Raw genomic sequence first — 15002 nt, forward strand, 5'->3', positions numbered from 1 at the left:
ACCACCTAACAATGTTCTTCAATAATCATCATTTGTGAAGAAGGTTGCAATGAAGGGCCAACCGTTGATAATCCCAATCGGCTTTTAAACAGAGCACAAAACAGAGCATCCACCAGGCCTGCTGCCCCCCGAGCCTTACTCGAGGCGAGACTTAGCCAAATTAGCCTGGGCTTGAGCATGCAGAGCCAGCCGATTTACACATAAATCGGCTTCCCAGAGCAGAGGGTCTTCAAGGCGAGCTGCCCCCCGAGTTTCTCCAGTCTTCTCTTAGCGCCCTGCCGGTCGAATCAGCCCCTTTCTGCACGTCCAGGCTGCTCTTGAAGAGAGGAATTACTCCATTGAGGGACCCCTCGTGCTTCATTGGTCCTCTGATCGTAACATTGATCTTCTTGAGTCGATGGCCGTGCATCGGCTGCTTCTCAATTCTGAAGTCGATGCCTTTGCATCGGCTGTAAAAATGTTTAAAAAATTTTAGGCCGATTTGCGTATCGGCCCCCATACTCAATATTATTTCATATCCTCGTTTTTTATCCCTCTAGGTGCCCCCCGAGCCGATTCTGTCAAGAGAATTGATGGTATCGGCTCTTCAGGTAGTCCCTGTTGGGTCAACGTTGATCCCAGGCAGAATGGATGGTGAGGATAATTTGGGCCGATTGCCGGAATCGGCCTCCATGTTGCTTGTTCGGTGAAGGTTTTGTAATATCCCTTCATCAGTTTCGGAGGGCCGATCGCAAGGATCGGCCTCGCCATGTTGCTTATTGACGTAGTCTTGCTACTCGTCCATGTCGGCGGATAAAACCAGCCCAATCTCCGACTTTAGCACGTTGGTGTGCTTGCTGTTATCCATGTCGGGTGCCTTTGTGTAATCGTGGAGCACTACACTCCGCCGGACGAATGAACACCATGTTTGTGCCGGCCGATGTGTCATCATCGGCTCTCTTTGCTTGGGGCGCCACTCTTTTCTTTGCGGCGGTCCCTCCTCATCCGGGGTCCTCCGGACTTTTGCGAGCCGGATCAGGTCGTGCCTTCCTCAGCGTATGCAAGTACATCCTTTCGGCTTCCTCCAGACCGCGCAATCGCTGAACCCTGCGTTTTTGTGAATGGCTGAGACCGTCAGGGCACCACCTTGGACGGTGGCACCTGTCTTCTTCGCATTCCCCTTCGTCTTCTGAATCGTCGAGATCTTCCAACGGAGGGGTCTCAGCACGTACGTTTTGCGGTGGGAGAGGCCCTAAGCGCTCGAACACGGATACGTTGGCTGTCTCCTTCTTCTTCCGGTTGCATTACGGGCGGTTGCCGATTGTTGGTAATCGGCTCATTCCCGAATCCCGGCGGTGTCCGAAGAAGGGCGGTGCCAATGCCTGTCCGTATCGTCCTGCTCCCTGCCATGGCGCTCCTGTCGCTCCTCATCATGATTATGCTCGGCGATGCCTTTCGTCGTTTACGGTCGGACGACCTCTTTCATCATTGTTGTTGTATCGCCGGCGTTGGTCATATCGACTAACATACTTGTTGAGGAGGTGATCGGAGAGGGGTCGTTGGTATCTTATGTTCTTCACTTCCCCCTCGTGACGTAGCGCTTGCCATCTTGACGGAGCCGATCGCATGGAGCGGCCCCCTCGGTGTCCTTGCTGCGAGAGCAGCCTGTCCTCATCCCCGTCCTTCTCAGAGCGGTGTCCAAGCTCTACCATACTGATGTTGGCTGAGAAATCAGGCTGGCACCCTCCAAGGTGGGTAAACTCCACCATGTTGACGGCGGGGAAGGGGTGTGTGTCGACCTTCATGGCGTACTTGGTTAAAAATTAATCGCCCATTTTCTATCGCCACTTGGATCTGCGACGCCACACCCTGCGGTCGTTGGTGGTGTGGGTGAACGTGTTATGCCACTTGCAGTATGGCTTTCCGTTCAGCTCTTGCACCGTAGGAAACTTGTGGCCTTCGGGTACCTTTATGTGCTTCTCCGCGAGTAAGAGGTCGAAAATCTGCTCGGTTTTCGTCACGTCGAAGTCGAACCCTCTTGGAGGCCCTGGTGGCTTTACCCATTTGCAGGTTCTCGGGCCTGCAGCTCGAGTCCACTCAGCTATCGCGACCTCTCGCTCTCCCGTAGGACCTTCATCTTCGCCTGCGTCAACCATGGTAACCACGCGCTTGAATTTATCTTGGTAGATATCCGGGTGGCGTTGCTCATATGCGACAACTTCTGCACCATGTGTGCTAATGAAGGATAGTCCGCACGGGAGGCCACTTCCTTGATCGATGATGATAGACCCACCACCGCCAATTCGGTCGCTTCCTTTTCGCTTACATGAACCGAATAGCATCGGTTCCTAACGGTCCTGAAGCGCTGAATGTATTCGACACCGTTTCTCCGCGCTTTGTCGTACTTGGGCTAGATCGGCAATGCCAGCCTCGGAAGCCTCTGAGTGATATTGCTCGTGGAACCGTTCTTCCAGTTGCTTCCAGGTCTGGATTGAGTTCGGTGGCAGCGACGTGTACCATCCGAAAGCCGATCCTGTGAGGGACTGCGAGAAGTACCTCACGCGCAGCTCGTCTGACGCTGAGATCATGCCCAGCTGTGCCAAATATCGGCTCACATGCTCGATGGAGCTGGAGCCATCCGATCCGCTGAACTTTGTGAAGTCCGGGAGCCGATATTTGGGTGGTAGTGGGATCAATTCGTACTCATTGGGGTACGGCTTGGTATAGCCGATCGCCTTTCTCTTCGGCATCATGCCGAACCGATCTTTCGAGGATCGTACAAATTTGATCCGCGGTGATGGCTGCAGGTGCCGAACCACGAAGATTCGTCGGATTGGCGTACTTAACCAGACCATGCTGTTTCTGCGGTTACGAGCCAAGCTGCAGGAGCCGGGATCGGGAGTTTCGTCGGGGTGGCGTATTTAGCTAGCCACGTTTGCTTCTCGGGGTCCGCCTCCCGACGCTCCTCCTGTTGCCCCGAAGTCCCTGCTATAGCAACCTGGTTCGAGGGTGCCCGAGTGTCTGCGGTCGGCACGTATGCACATGCGTATCCGTGCGGGATCTCCTTGGGCGCGTCCTGTAGGAGCCGGTAGTCATCGGGGTCACCACCAATCTTGTAGACGACAAAAGCCGATGAGTTCGGCGCTTCGGGCGCCGCCAACGCGAATGGCGGCGGGGGACGGGAATGGAGCAGCGCTTCCCCTTGGTGAGTCCCTAGGGCTGGTCCCGACGGAGAGTGCGATGGCTCATGATCTCTCGGATCACGCGCAGCGCGACGCGCTCCAACGTATTCACCGAGGCTCTCGGAATGGCGGTGCAGCGAATGAGCCACCATGAAGTTGATCTCCTGACGCGGCGACACTGGTGCGTTCTTCGGACGGGGTGGACAGGTCCACTCCATCAAGCGCGCCTTCGGTGTGAACCCCTTCCATCCGATGCCATGGGAGCGGGTCTCGTGGAAAGAGCCGATTAGGTCGGCTTCGAGGGCAGACTTGATCTCGTCGTACTTCTTCTTGAGCTCGCCAGTGAGATCCCCGTACGTGACCGGAGTTTCTTCTGCCACTTCTGATGAAGACGGTATGGTGTCTTTCGCCATCTCTGATGTGGATGGCGAGATGGTTGTCGTTGAAGATGTGTCCCACCGGGCGTGCCGAAATGTGTTGGCGTCGAAACCCACCGGCGGGCAGCGGCCGGCCAGCACGGTAGAGCCGGGAATGACTAGGGCTGCGGCTGGCCCCGGTCCCTCGGAGCGACGGCCCGCAAAGCCTCCTCGGTCGCGCGCCGATGCTTTGGGTCGCAAGGGCGTGCCACCCGACCTATACCCGGTCGGGAAGGTGTGGATGATGCCTCGCTTAGTTTCTGCGGGGCACACACGTACACGTTAAATACGAGCCTCGATCGGCTCTCGGGTTGTCTCGTGAATCGGCTCGGGGAGCCGATTCACCCATGATTCGTCCAAGGTGGCCGAATATATGGTGGTCCTGCTTGATCAATATAAAGCGTATGAGATCCACGACGATCTAGGGTTTTCACCGCATAATCGGATCATCCTACTCACGATTGGGCCTCGCGCTCACGCACGGTAAACGTAAGCCAGCCCTAGACAAGGCCTAAAAACCAACACTAGGTTGATCCTCGGAACGTCCTGTCTAGGGGCAGCAAACTACACCCTGCATGCCGCTGGATCCTCCAACCCTTTGTAAGGCCTAACTATTGCAGATATTAAACTAATCCTTGATGAATCAAGGATCGACCATAACGGATCAGATCTACTAAATAAAGATCAAGCGGGGTGCCGCCCCTGCACCCATGATGAGGCACAAGGACGGCTAGACGCGCTAGGATTGCACTACGCAAGCATATGATGCTAAGAACGATGCTAACCCTAACGCGTCTACGATAACTACGTCGCTCGCCATCAAAAAGGCTTCGATACGAGCAACGCATGAACAACTAGGCAGGCTCGTGTCTGCCTAGATCGCGAGATGCGATCTAGGCAGCATGGTGCTTACCGGAGGAACCCTCGAGACGAAGGAGTTGGCGATGCGCCGAGATTGGTTTGTGTTGAACGTTGGTTGTTGTTTATTCCATAAACCCTAGGTACATATTTATAGTCCGGGGGACTTTCTAATGTGGACGTGCACCAAACCGTACACGGGTAAAACTCTAACTTCTAAACTAAGATGCGATCTAATATGTTACAGATACATGGGCAGTTTAGCCCAACTTGGTATAAAAGGCCGATTCACGTATCTCTTCTATATGTATATCTTCAAGACCATCCTGATCGCGGCCCACCTCTGACTTGGCCAAATTCTGGTGATAACAACCGTACATGCTACCTAGCGTGCACGGTTTCAACAAGTCTTTTTTTGGCATATGAATCCATCGCACTTAAAGTTATGGAATAAGATGGAACTTCACAAAAATTGCAGAGCTTAAAGTAGAAAACTGAACAAAACACGTTCATGCTAGAGTCACCGGATTCCTAAGCGCACCACAAACACCACCATCTCACTACAACAACCGCCATCGTTGATCCCCTACAACGCCGTCAATGATGCTCCCCTCCCTCGCCACAGTTGCAACCGCTACCAGCGATGCCTCACCACCCTGCCATGCTAGAGCCGCAGCCATGTCGGGAAGATTCACTACTTTTGCCAGTCAGGCTGCATCCCCTCTCGCATTGCATGAAGGACGCTGCCAGAACTAAATACCAACCCCCGCCAACCTCCATCGAGACAACCTATGGGAAATATGTTTTTTTTTGCGTCTTGTTGGGGCTGGTTTTGGAAACTCATGCAAATGCATGGATATAACAAAACATGCCCCCGACTTTGTACTTGAAGGTTCATGCCACACCTTGGTGGTGCATCAAGTCGATTTTCAGGAATCAAAGCCTTGTTTAGCTCTACTCGTATTATAGAATGAGTGGGCCCAATATCACTTAGCTACAGTGTTAGCTTGAACTTGGTTGTAAATATTTTAACTTGTGGCAGAACATAAAATTCCATAGCTAGTTAAAAATAAAGGAACAACCACATAAGTAAACTTGACTCTATATAAATCGCCATTAAAAATGGCTGCATCAATATTTAAAAGTAGATTGAGTTTAGTCCTTTATCGAAAATAAGTGGTGAAAGGATTCAATCTAGTACTGGATTTGCCTAAATGGTGGCAATAAACTTACATTTTCATATGCATGTGTACGCAAAACACTAATATCTCATGCGTATCTTATTAGAACTCTTTTCCATAGAGTTTTTATAAATTAATATTTATCTAAGATAACAGACACCTACTATATAAGTTATCTATACTAAGAAAACATCGAGCAATCTAGGATTGACTCAAACTCAGCTTATATTTCGGCTGAGCTGCAAGACAAGGCTCAGTCCGTGCATGCACATGCCGGTTTTGGCAGTACAAAGCTACAACTGTAGTACAAAGAGCCGTTCTTTTCGTTGGTTCAAGGCTTCAAGCTTTGACCGAATGTCTGTATGTGCTGCTGCCGCAGAATGTGTGGATCCGCCTGGCTGGCCTGGCCCATAAACTAGGACGCTTTGAATCCCTGGTTGTGGAAATCTCACCACTAAATTACAACCATCTATATGAGAAAATTTAAAACTGGAAACTACCTAAGAAGATCGGCTCCATGAAATATGAGCAAGCTTTAAATAAGTCATGTTTGTGGATTCATATTGGTGACACTCCAACACAACATTCCCTTAGAAATACAAGAGACCCATGTGTATGGCAGTATACCTAGCCATGGGAAGCCAAGCCCGGTCAGCCTGGCCCAGCCCGGTCCAAAATTCCTAGGCTTGGGCCAGCTCGAGCATGCATGTGGGCCGGGTCTGGGCTGAAGATTTAGGTCTGATGGTTGCGTTGGGCCAGGCCTAGGCTTGACAAATATGCCAAATAAGGAAGAGGCCCGGCCCGAGGCCCGATCGGTATTTGTTGTGATGGGCCGGGCTTGTGACAAAATTCTAGGCCCGACGGTTGGGCCGGGCCAGCCATGGGCCTAGGTTTTTTGCGTCAGGCTTTATTAGACCTGGCTCGAAGCCCGGCCTGGTCCGGACTATGCCCAAGGTATATATGGCAGTAACACAAGTTACAAGTAGCACCCTGCCTTCAGGGTCGGCCAGCTAGGTTTCATTTCCCTATCATGTAGCAAGAAGGACGCCGCCACAACAAAATACCAGCCCATACAAATCTACCAAAGTCTATTCAAATAACCAAACTAAATAGAGAATATGGATTTTTCTGGCATGTTTTCCATTGTAGTGGTTCTGAAAACTCATGAAAATGCATGCATGTAACCAAATAGACCCCGGCTTGGTGCTCGCATGTTTATGCCACATCTATGTTAACTTGCACTTGGCTTGTAAAGATCTCAACTTTTTGCACAATATAAAATTTTATTGCTAGATGACAATAATTGATCAACCAAATAAGTAAACTTAAATATATATAAATTGGCCATTCAAAATGAATGGCATAGATACTGAAAAGTAGTTTGACCTCAATCTTTCATCGAAACAAGTGGTTCAATGATTCAAATTCAGTATTGGTTTGCCTAAATGGTGGCAATTGACTTACACTTCCATATTGCCCAAGTGATGGAACGTTCTTTTAAAATACACACACGTTGGCACGTTGCACAGCCGTAGCTGCCATACTTACACACGGTTACTATATTGCTTCACGTCACACGGTAACACACGCCAGCACCCCTGCATGCATATGCATAGGGTGATGCAAACGAACGAAAACATTACATTGACACAACGTATATCTACGGTACCCACCACACCCATCTGAAAAATGCATTTATCTGGATCACCGGTACACCGGCCGGTCACTGATCAGGCGGTGGCGATGGGCGCGGCGTCCGACTTCATGGCCTCGAAGCGTGGCTCCTTGGCCTCGAACTTGTGTTGAACGTACAGGTTCATGTAGTCCTCGAACACAAACCGCGGGTACACGGCCCCGCTGCCCTCCTCGCCGCCCTCGTTCTCCTCCGTGGCGCCATGGCCGACGAGCGCCGGCGCCGGGAAGATGACGGCGTCGGCTCCGGGGTTGTAGAAGGACGCAATGGACATGCGGTTGCCGTCGGGGCGGGTCAGCACGCGGTGCATCACGCTCTTGTACCGCCCGTTGGTGATCACTTCCAGCTGGTCGCCGATGTTGATGACGATGGCGTGGCGCATGGGCGGCACGTCCACCCAGGCGCTGTCTTTCAGAAGCTGGAGACCGCTCACCTGGTCGTCCTGGAAGAGCAGGATCACGCCGCCGGCGTCGGTGTGCGCGCGGAGGCCGTCGACGAGGTCGGGGCGCGGGCACGGCGGGTAGCTGCTCACCTTGGTGCCGAACGTCGGGGCGCCCTGAGAGCCCGCGAAGGCCCGCTTGAGGTAGCCCTTCTCCAGTCCCAGGTTCTCGCACAGCAGGTCCAGCACGCGCTCCGCCAGCTTCTCAATCTCCGAGGCGAATTCCTTCATCACTTGCCTGCAGCGACAATACAGAAAAGGCAGTTTGGTTACGAATCTGTGTTTATTCATCAATAAGTGTCTCTAGTTTAAATGTAGGTGATTCGAATCGTGTTGGTTACTGCTGCTTATCTAGATTCTGATGTGCGCACATCTCATGTTCACGTGCTGCTGTTTCTCCGAAGTATTCGACAGAAATGACAGTATAGAGGTGATTCACGGTGCAAAAAATCGGGAATTTCTTTCGACAGCTTTGCTGGGTTCAGAACATGCAGTGAGAGTATTTGCGCAGTCTAAGATTCTGTAACCGGAGCTCAGGTGTTCACGCGAGTACAGAATGTTCGGTCAGGCCAAACAATAGGCTGCCTCGTGCCCTCGTCAGACTTGCTATAAAGAGGAAAACAAAGTTGAAAGCTACAAATTGGAGTTGAACTATAGGCCAGAATCTGCCGATTCAGTAACTATAATAATCATCTCGGTGCCTTTTCAAATAATTAATTTCCGTCAAAGCTGATGCTATCAGGTTGCGCATCTGCTTTTCTTCAGAAGCCAATAGGACACCAGTCTAATGAAAGTACCGATATCAAATTGCATTTAATTAACTAATGGCGCGTATATGTGGTGTGTACCTGTAATGGTCGTCGAGGTCGGGCAGGTCGGCGAGGTTGGAGGCAGGGAGGTGGCGGACGAAGAAGGTGCTCTCCCAGTCCACGTCCCTCACGTCGGCGCCCTTCTCGCCAGCTTCCAAGGTCCTGGCCGCGAACTCCTTGAACTTGTTCTCCCTGATGTTCTCGTAGTGGGCCTTGCTCACCCGCTCCACCTCGTCCATCAGCTCGTGCGATATGCCATGGTTCAGAAGCTGAACACACCATATGCCCATGATTAATCACATGAAGAATCTAATGCATGTTTCCAAAAGGAAATTTATCACCATTCATTCTGCAATTCAATATATGTGTCTGAGGAAGTGGCACCTCGAAGAAGCCCCAGTTCTCGCAGGCGTCGCGGATGACCTCCATGGCCGCGCCCCTCTCCTCCGTCTCCAGCTTCTCCATGTTGATCACCGGGAAGCTCAACGAAGCAGCAGGAGTAGCAGTTGCCATCGCTCTGATCTCTCTCCCTCTTGCTACCTGATCTGAAGGTGTGAGTGCTTTGTTGTGCTATTTGCTGGGTAGCTTAAGCCGCCGAGTGTGAGTGCGCTATGAAGCCGGCGTCGATCCCCAATTTATAGGCGCGAGAAGGCCAGCGCTTAACTGGAGTATGAGTCATATGACTTAGCCGCTACGTACGAGATTACGTCGACACAGATTAATTTGCTCAAATGGGATATGGAAAAGCAGTCTGGACCTGCAGCTAATTGTAAAGCGTGCACATTACATTCCCTAGATGGTTAGCTAATCGAATGAGTGTGCGCGCCGCAACTTCCTGTGGGTTACCGGCCGAACATGCTAAACTAATTGGTTCTCTGCAAGAATATTGCTTCTTGCTAATAGCTGCTGATCTATGCCTGATTGAGACCGATCAGTACGGTATAATAGTAGTAGCTATATCATGATAAGACTGATTGTCTATGTTGCATGTATTTTATATACCTAACCTAGCTTGAACTGATATCTATGGCGCACGGATCGAGTTGTCCCTTACTTTATAGCTTGATGCTGACAAAGGTTAGGCGTAATACACCTGACCCTGCCACATATAGTGGGATTTGGCTGTCAACAATCATAAACAGCATTGCTCTCTACTGCTGGCGATCATAGGGAGCATGTCATGCCATCTAGCCATCCAAAGCTCACTAGTGGTAATTGTTGAGGTTACCTGATCCAGCTACACAAGTAATAGTATTGCAGATACAGTACAGTATGTAGGGCACTTATTGTCCTGACTCCTGTATAGCCAATGGACTTAAAGTGGGAACAGGAGCATCAAATCCTGTCTATCTGCATGGTGCTTCTCAGCTGGACCACCATGGCCAGTGGCGAAGGACGAAAAAAATCTAAGGTAGGGCGAACCTTCAATGATGCAAATATCAAAATAGTCCTAAAAATAGTAATGATATTTTAAAACAATAAAAATAAAAACATACTTGATTATAAGTAGAACCTAAAAACATACCAATAATGCTAACTCAACGGCAAAGTTTTACATCTTTTGTAAAAATATAATGTAATTCGAACAATCAAGACGTTTGATTATCCCTCGTTCGCGCAACTCGGTTTTGATTATCTTTTTTGCTGGAAAATTCCTTTCAATTTTTCATGTCTCCACGTGTAAACCTATTGTCATTTTAATGGGGTAATATTATGGTCGGAGAAAGTATGACGTGCATTTTGGAATATCTTAAAATCTTTGAAGTCTTCAATTCTATAAGTATGTATAATGAATAACTCAAGCTTATCTTGTATATACTAGGGTACATTGAATGATAAATCTATGTAATACAAGCAATGTTATTTACATTGAACCTAGAATACGAGTTTATGTTTGGAGGTAAAATATTTTATGTTTTTGGTCTGTAATCAATTTTGCGTAGTATTCACCGAAACACGCATAACTTTCTCATACGGAGTCCATTTTCAACGTATAACCACTCAAAAAATTTCAAAAAAAACACGCGCATCTAAGTGTATTCACCAAAAATCAAGGTAGGGTGGTTGCCCTACCTTGCCCTACTGGGAGCTTCGCCCCTGACCATGGCCAGACCCAGACCCCGGCCCAGAGCGATCTCGATGGACAGATCGAGCGTATCATCGTGTCGCGTCTCCGTCAGAGTAGGGGCCGGCCGGGTTAAAGTTCCGGTCTCAAATCACTGGCATTGACGACGTGAAAACTCATCTAGTGTTGATAGCGCGCCCTTGCGAACTTTTACATCCACTACTCAGTCAGTTCCATAATTCTTCTCGCAAATTTAGATGTATCTATTCATAAGGTATGCGATATATCTAAATTTGCGATAAGAGTAGCTCGTAATGGCATGCAGGACCGACAGGTACTGATTTGAGTGCACAAGTGGAGTTACTTTTCGATCCCCTTGTCGAGCCTATTTTAGGCTCGCCAGGACAAGTGAGCGTGCCTAACATTGTACTTCCTCTCGAGAACCAAATTGAAAGCTAGCTTTCACGTACGAGAGAAATACTCACGCTTTAGTGGTCCCTTTGGCACTAAATACTTGCCACAGATTTAGGTAAATGTAGGCTAAAATTTATCTAGGCTTATTGAACCTGCGACAAGTGCTCAAGTGCTTGTGAATAATGTTACACTTAGGTAAAACAAGCTGGTCAATACATAGTAGTGCACGACGATGCAAACATATGGTTCATAGATACTTCCTATGTTCCAAGATAATTAAAATTAAAATTTCATTCTGACTTACATTTCTAAGTTTGACCATGCTTATCGAGAAATATGCTCATATCAATCTACAATGTAAAATCTATATGATACGGAAATATACTTTATAATAAATCTAATATCACTACCCGTGAAAACTAAGTAGTGACGAGGATGGATAAAACATTGTCACTAGTAAACCAATACTAGTGTCAGGCGCTCTCCTGCCGCCGGTTACCAGTGATACGTTACCAGTGGCGGGCGCCTTGTTCGTCACGAATGGGCCTTTTGAGCCCGTGACTAGCAGGCTATTATGCGGTAGTGTAAAACTAAATGGGTATTCTTTTTTTTTGAATTTTGGAAAAACTTAAATTAGTTTGACACAATACAAAACTAGAAATTCATCATTTTAAAACATAGAGTGTAAAACATAAGAAACTTTAATTTTATCATGATTAACTTTCTTGAGCACAACGGCGTGGCCAAGTCAACCTTCCGAACAGCTTGAGTAACTTGTGGTTAGAGCTTGTGCCATTGCCTTGATCGAAATCTTCTTTCCTCCCGAAGATAGCTGGTGCTGACGTTAGTAAACTAGACATATACTCGAATTTTCTTATTGAGTTTTAGATCTACTTTTTTCTTTCTTCCTTGAGGAACCAACAACCATATATACTTAGGATTACAAGTTGATTGACACACACCAGTAATCTCCCACTTATAGTGCATATGTCCTTCTAGGAAGGTGTCACACCGAAAAAGCTAAGATGGAGTACTTGGATGGTTCGATATAAGTTGCTCTATTGATCTTGCATGCCTAAGTACTACATCTTTAACAATTGTAGATTTATATATAGACATCGATGCAAAAGAAGAGAACAGAGTATCACCCACAAGCAAAAGATGAAAACCCCATTACGGGATACCTTAACATGCTCTGAACCATTATCATAAACAATATGGTGTAGAAGGCGAGAAAGGTTAGTGTCAAGGACAAATAAAACTAAAGATGGAAACTAATGGATCAAGCTCGCCCGAGGGAGTGAGTATGAATCTAGCAGCATTTAATTTTCTGTCAGACAAACCACATAGTATTAGTAGAGTAATTGTTGCTCAAAACCATGTCTTAATGATAAAAAACGCATTATTTTTTCAGATGTAAGGAGTAATTCATTTTCTCGGGGCAATGATACAAAAGTCTGTAGTACAATATATTAAACAATTGTCCATCTAAGTCGGCTAAGATTTTTCTTATATTGATTGAAGTCTGTTTCGGAATGTACAAGTTCAGATTAGTGAAAACTTACACCTCCTCACGAGGTTACACTTCTTAATATTATAAAAGTGCACCTTTTGAAAGTCGACTTAGACGCAAGAAAATCCAAAGCCATCTTAATATCGAAACCCTCAAATACAATATTTTCTACATAAATTAGTACACAAGTTGCAATCAATCGAGATTGAAGTTCTATTGTGCAGTCAGCTGGCAGCTACAAGTTGAGCATTGGCTGCATGCATGACTAGCTCATGGCTGAAGTTAGAAAAGCAAAAGATATTTTTTTTTGATAAACGAAATATATTAATATCAAAAAATACCAATTACATCTAGCCTCTGCAACAACGCACCACCGCCTAATGGCAGTATGGATGCACACAGCCAAAAAAGAGAAAATAAAAAAATAAAGAATAAAAGTCCCGCCATAGTATCTCAGGCCTAGCAACAACAGTACATCCACCACCAAGACAACACCTGAAATATAGATTCTCCAAAAGCAACGCCTCCAAAAAGGGAACAGTGCACTAGCGCCGTTGTCGCCCGATCAAAGATCTTAGGTTTTTACCCTGAAGATAGTCCCCGCTCTCAAAACAATGCCTTCAACAAGGTTATTGTCAGGCACAACTAGTTAAGGCCAGACCTTGGGTTTTCACCCTGAAAGGTAGGACTCTGAACTTCCCCTGTGATGTCGCCCCCACTTTCATACACTGCTGCGAATCCCAGAACACCAAGCAAGCTTCTCAACATCGCGAATACTTGAACCTTTTTAGCTAATCCCCCAGTTCCGCCTTCATGATATTCTCTGCTTCTGACTTCACCATGGATCAAAAGTCTCTTGATGTCAATACAGAACAGAGCTTCACGCAGCTCCCTCCTGAACCAAACGGTCGGAATAAAAGCATAAATGTGCGCTCAAACATTCTTTCCCCGCTGGAGCTACACGGCGTTGTGTCTTGTGTCAAAAGGTTGCGAGTACGTTTGGTTGCAGATGAAATTCTTGTTCTTAGTAGTGCACAGCTTGCTTGGCAACAAGCTCCTCCTAAAAATGGAGTACTTTGAATACAAGGAACTCACAAGCCACAAGTAGAGATGGGCAAGTTGCCTAGCTTAGCTGGGTAGCAAATGCATATGCTAAATGTAGCCACTGGAGATAATAATATTGGCCACACGGAAGGCACCAGATCAGATATCATCGCTTGCATAATACACTCACCAAGCACCAGCAATAGCTTGCAGCTTACTTTTATCTAATAACGAATCATGGTATTAAGGTCTCGAATTCAAATTCTGTCTCAAACACACGTTTAATATAAAATAGTTGCATCCACGTCTAAGGTCTTCATGTACGTACCATATGGATCTATCAACCTCCCAACACACTTGTATACAAAACATGGGGACACACGTAAGTTTTGGGGGGGGGGGGGGGGTCGACCCTCCGAAGAGCAAGGATCACGCGAAACTCTATGTCGTTGACCACACGGTCTCTGGATCCCAACGACAGTGTCCGAGTGGGTTTATGCCTTCACATTTGGAACTCCTATATGTCGAGAACCTTTCTAAGTGTCAGTGCATGTCCATGAAACGGGTCACACCGGGGGATAAATATTGGATCTATCAACCTCCCGCCATACTTGTACACGTAACATAGGGACACATGCAAGTTTGGGGGAGGGGGGCTATTCCGACACTGAAGAGCGGAATCCATCGAAAACATATGTCGTTGACCGCGCGATCTACCCATTTGATATGTTCTCAATGACGGTGTCCCAGTGAAGTTTTTTCCTTCCTTTTTTTTGTTTGCTTAGGTCATAGAAACATGTAGTAACAAGGATAACACAAAAAACATTCAAATGCAAACATAACTAAACCATGGGAAATAAAAGTGATAATGTGTAAAAAAGTGGAAAGATCTATGCCAATGGCAATGCCATCGACACAGCTTAAGGATTGATTTTCACTTTGTCAGAGTGAGTTGCTAATCAGAAGTTGGCCATTTGATTTATCTCAAGTAAAAATCAAATTGCAGATGGTTTCACAAAGGCCATTCCAGTTAAAAAGCTTGATAAATTCAAACGTAATCTAAACCTTTCAAAAGGTTTAGATTAAGGGAGGGTGTTAAAATATGTAATAGGGCCGGCCTCTTTTATTTGTTGTTTTCAACTCTGATACATATGTGTGTTGGAGTCTAGACATTGTATTAACCTGACCCGGGTTGTAGCATTATAATCAACACGAAACCGCAGGAGACGACCCTGACGTTCGACCCAGAAACTTCGACAACGCGATGCGTCTTTGTCGCGACCGTGCCAACGCATAACTAGTCCAAATTTGAGCCAACAATGCGTCGAGATGGGTCATGGATAGATCAATCAGTTTGCATGCATCATACCACTGGAATAGGTTTTACCCATTTTTTGTTAACTTGCGCG

The 15002-nt window shown here is 47.2% G+C and overlaps 1 protein-coding gene across 1 annotated transcript; it reads right to left on the reverse strand.

The window, feature by feature from the left end:
* Window positions 1-7286: 7286 nt before the first annotated feature.
* On the reverse strand, window positions 7287-9216 carry LOC124693211 (1-aminocyclopropane-1-carboxylate oxidase 1-like). The gene is made up of 3 exons (XM_047226675.1): window positions 8942-9216; window positions 8597-8826; window positions 7287-7986 (listed from the first exon to the last, which is right to left on the reverse strand). Exons 1-3 carry the CDS (start codon window positions 9068-9070, stop codon window positions 7347-7349), a joined length of 999 nt encoding a protein of 332 aa, XP_047082631.1. The 5' UTR covers window positions 9071-9216; the 3' UTR covers window positions 7287-7346.
* Window positions 9217-15002: the final 5786 nt, after the last annotated feature.

The sequence above is a fragment of the Lolium rigidum genome, chromosome 2 (assembly GCF_022539505.1).
Source record: "Lolium rigidum isolate FL_2022 chromosome 2, APGP_CSIRO_Lrig_0.1, whole genome shotgun sequence".
Taxonomy (NCBI): domain Eukaryota; kingdom Viridiplantae; phylum Streptophyta; class Magnoliopsida; order Poales; family Poaceae; genus Lolium; species Lolium rigidum.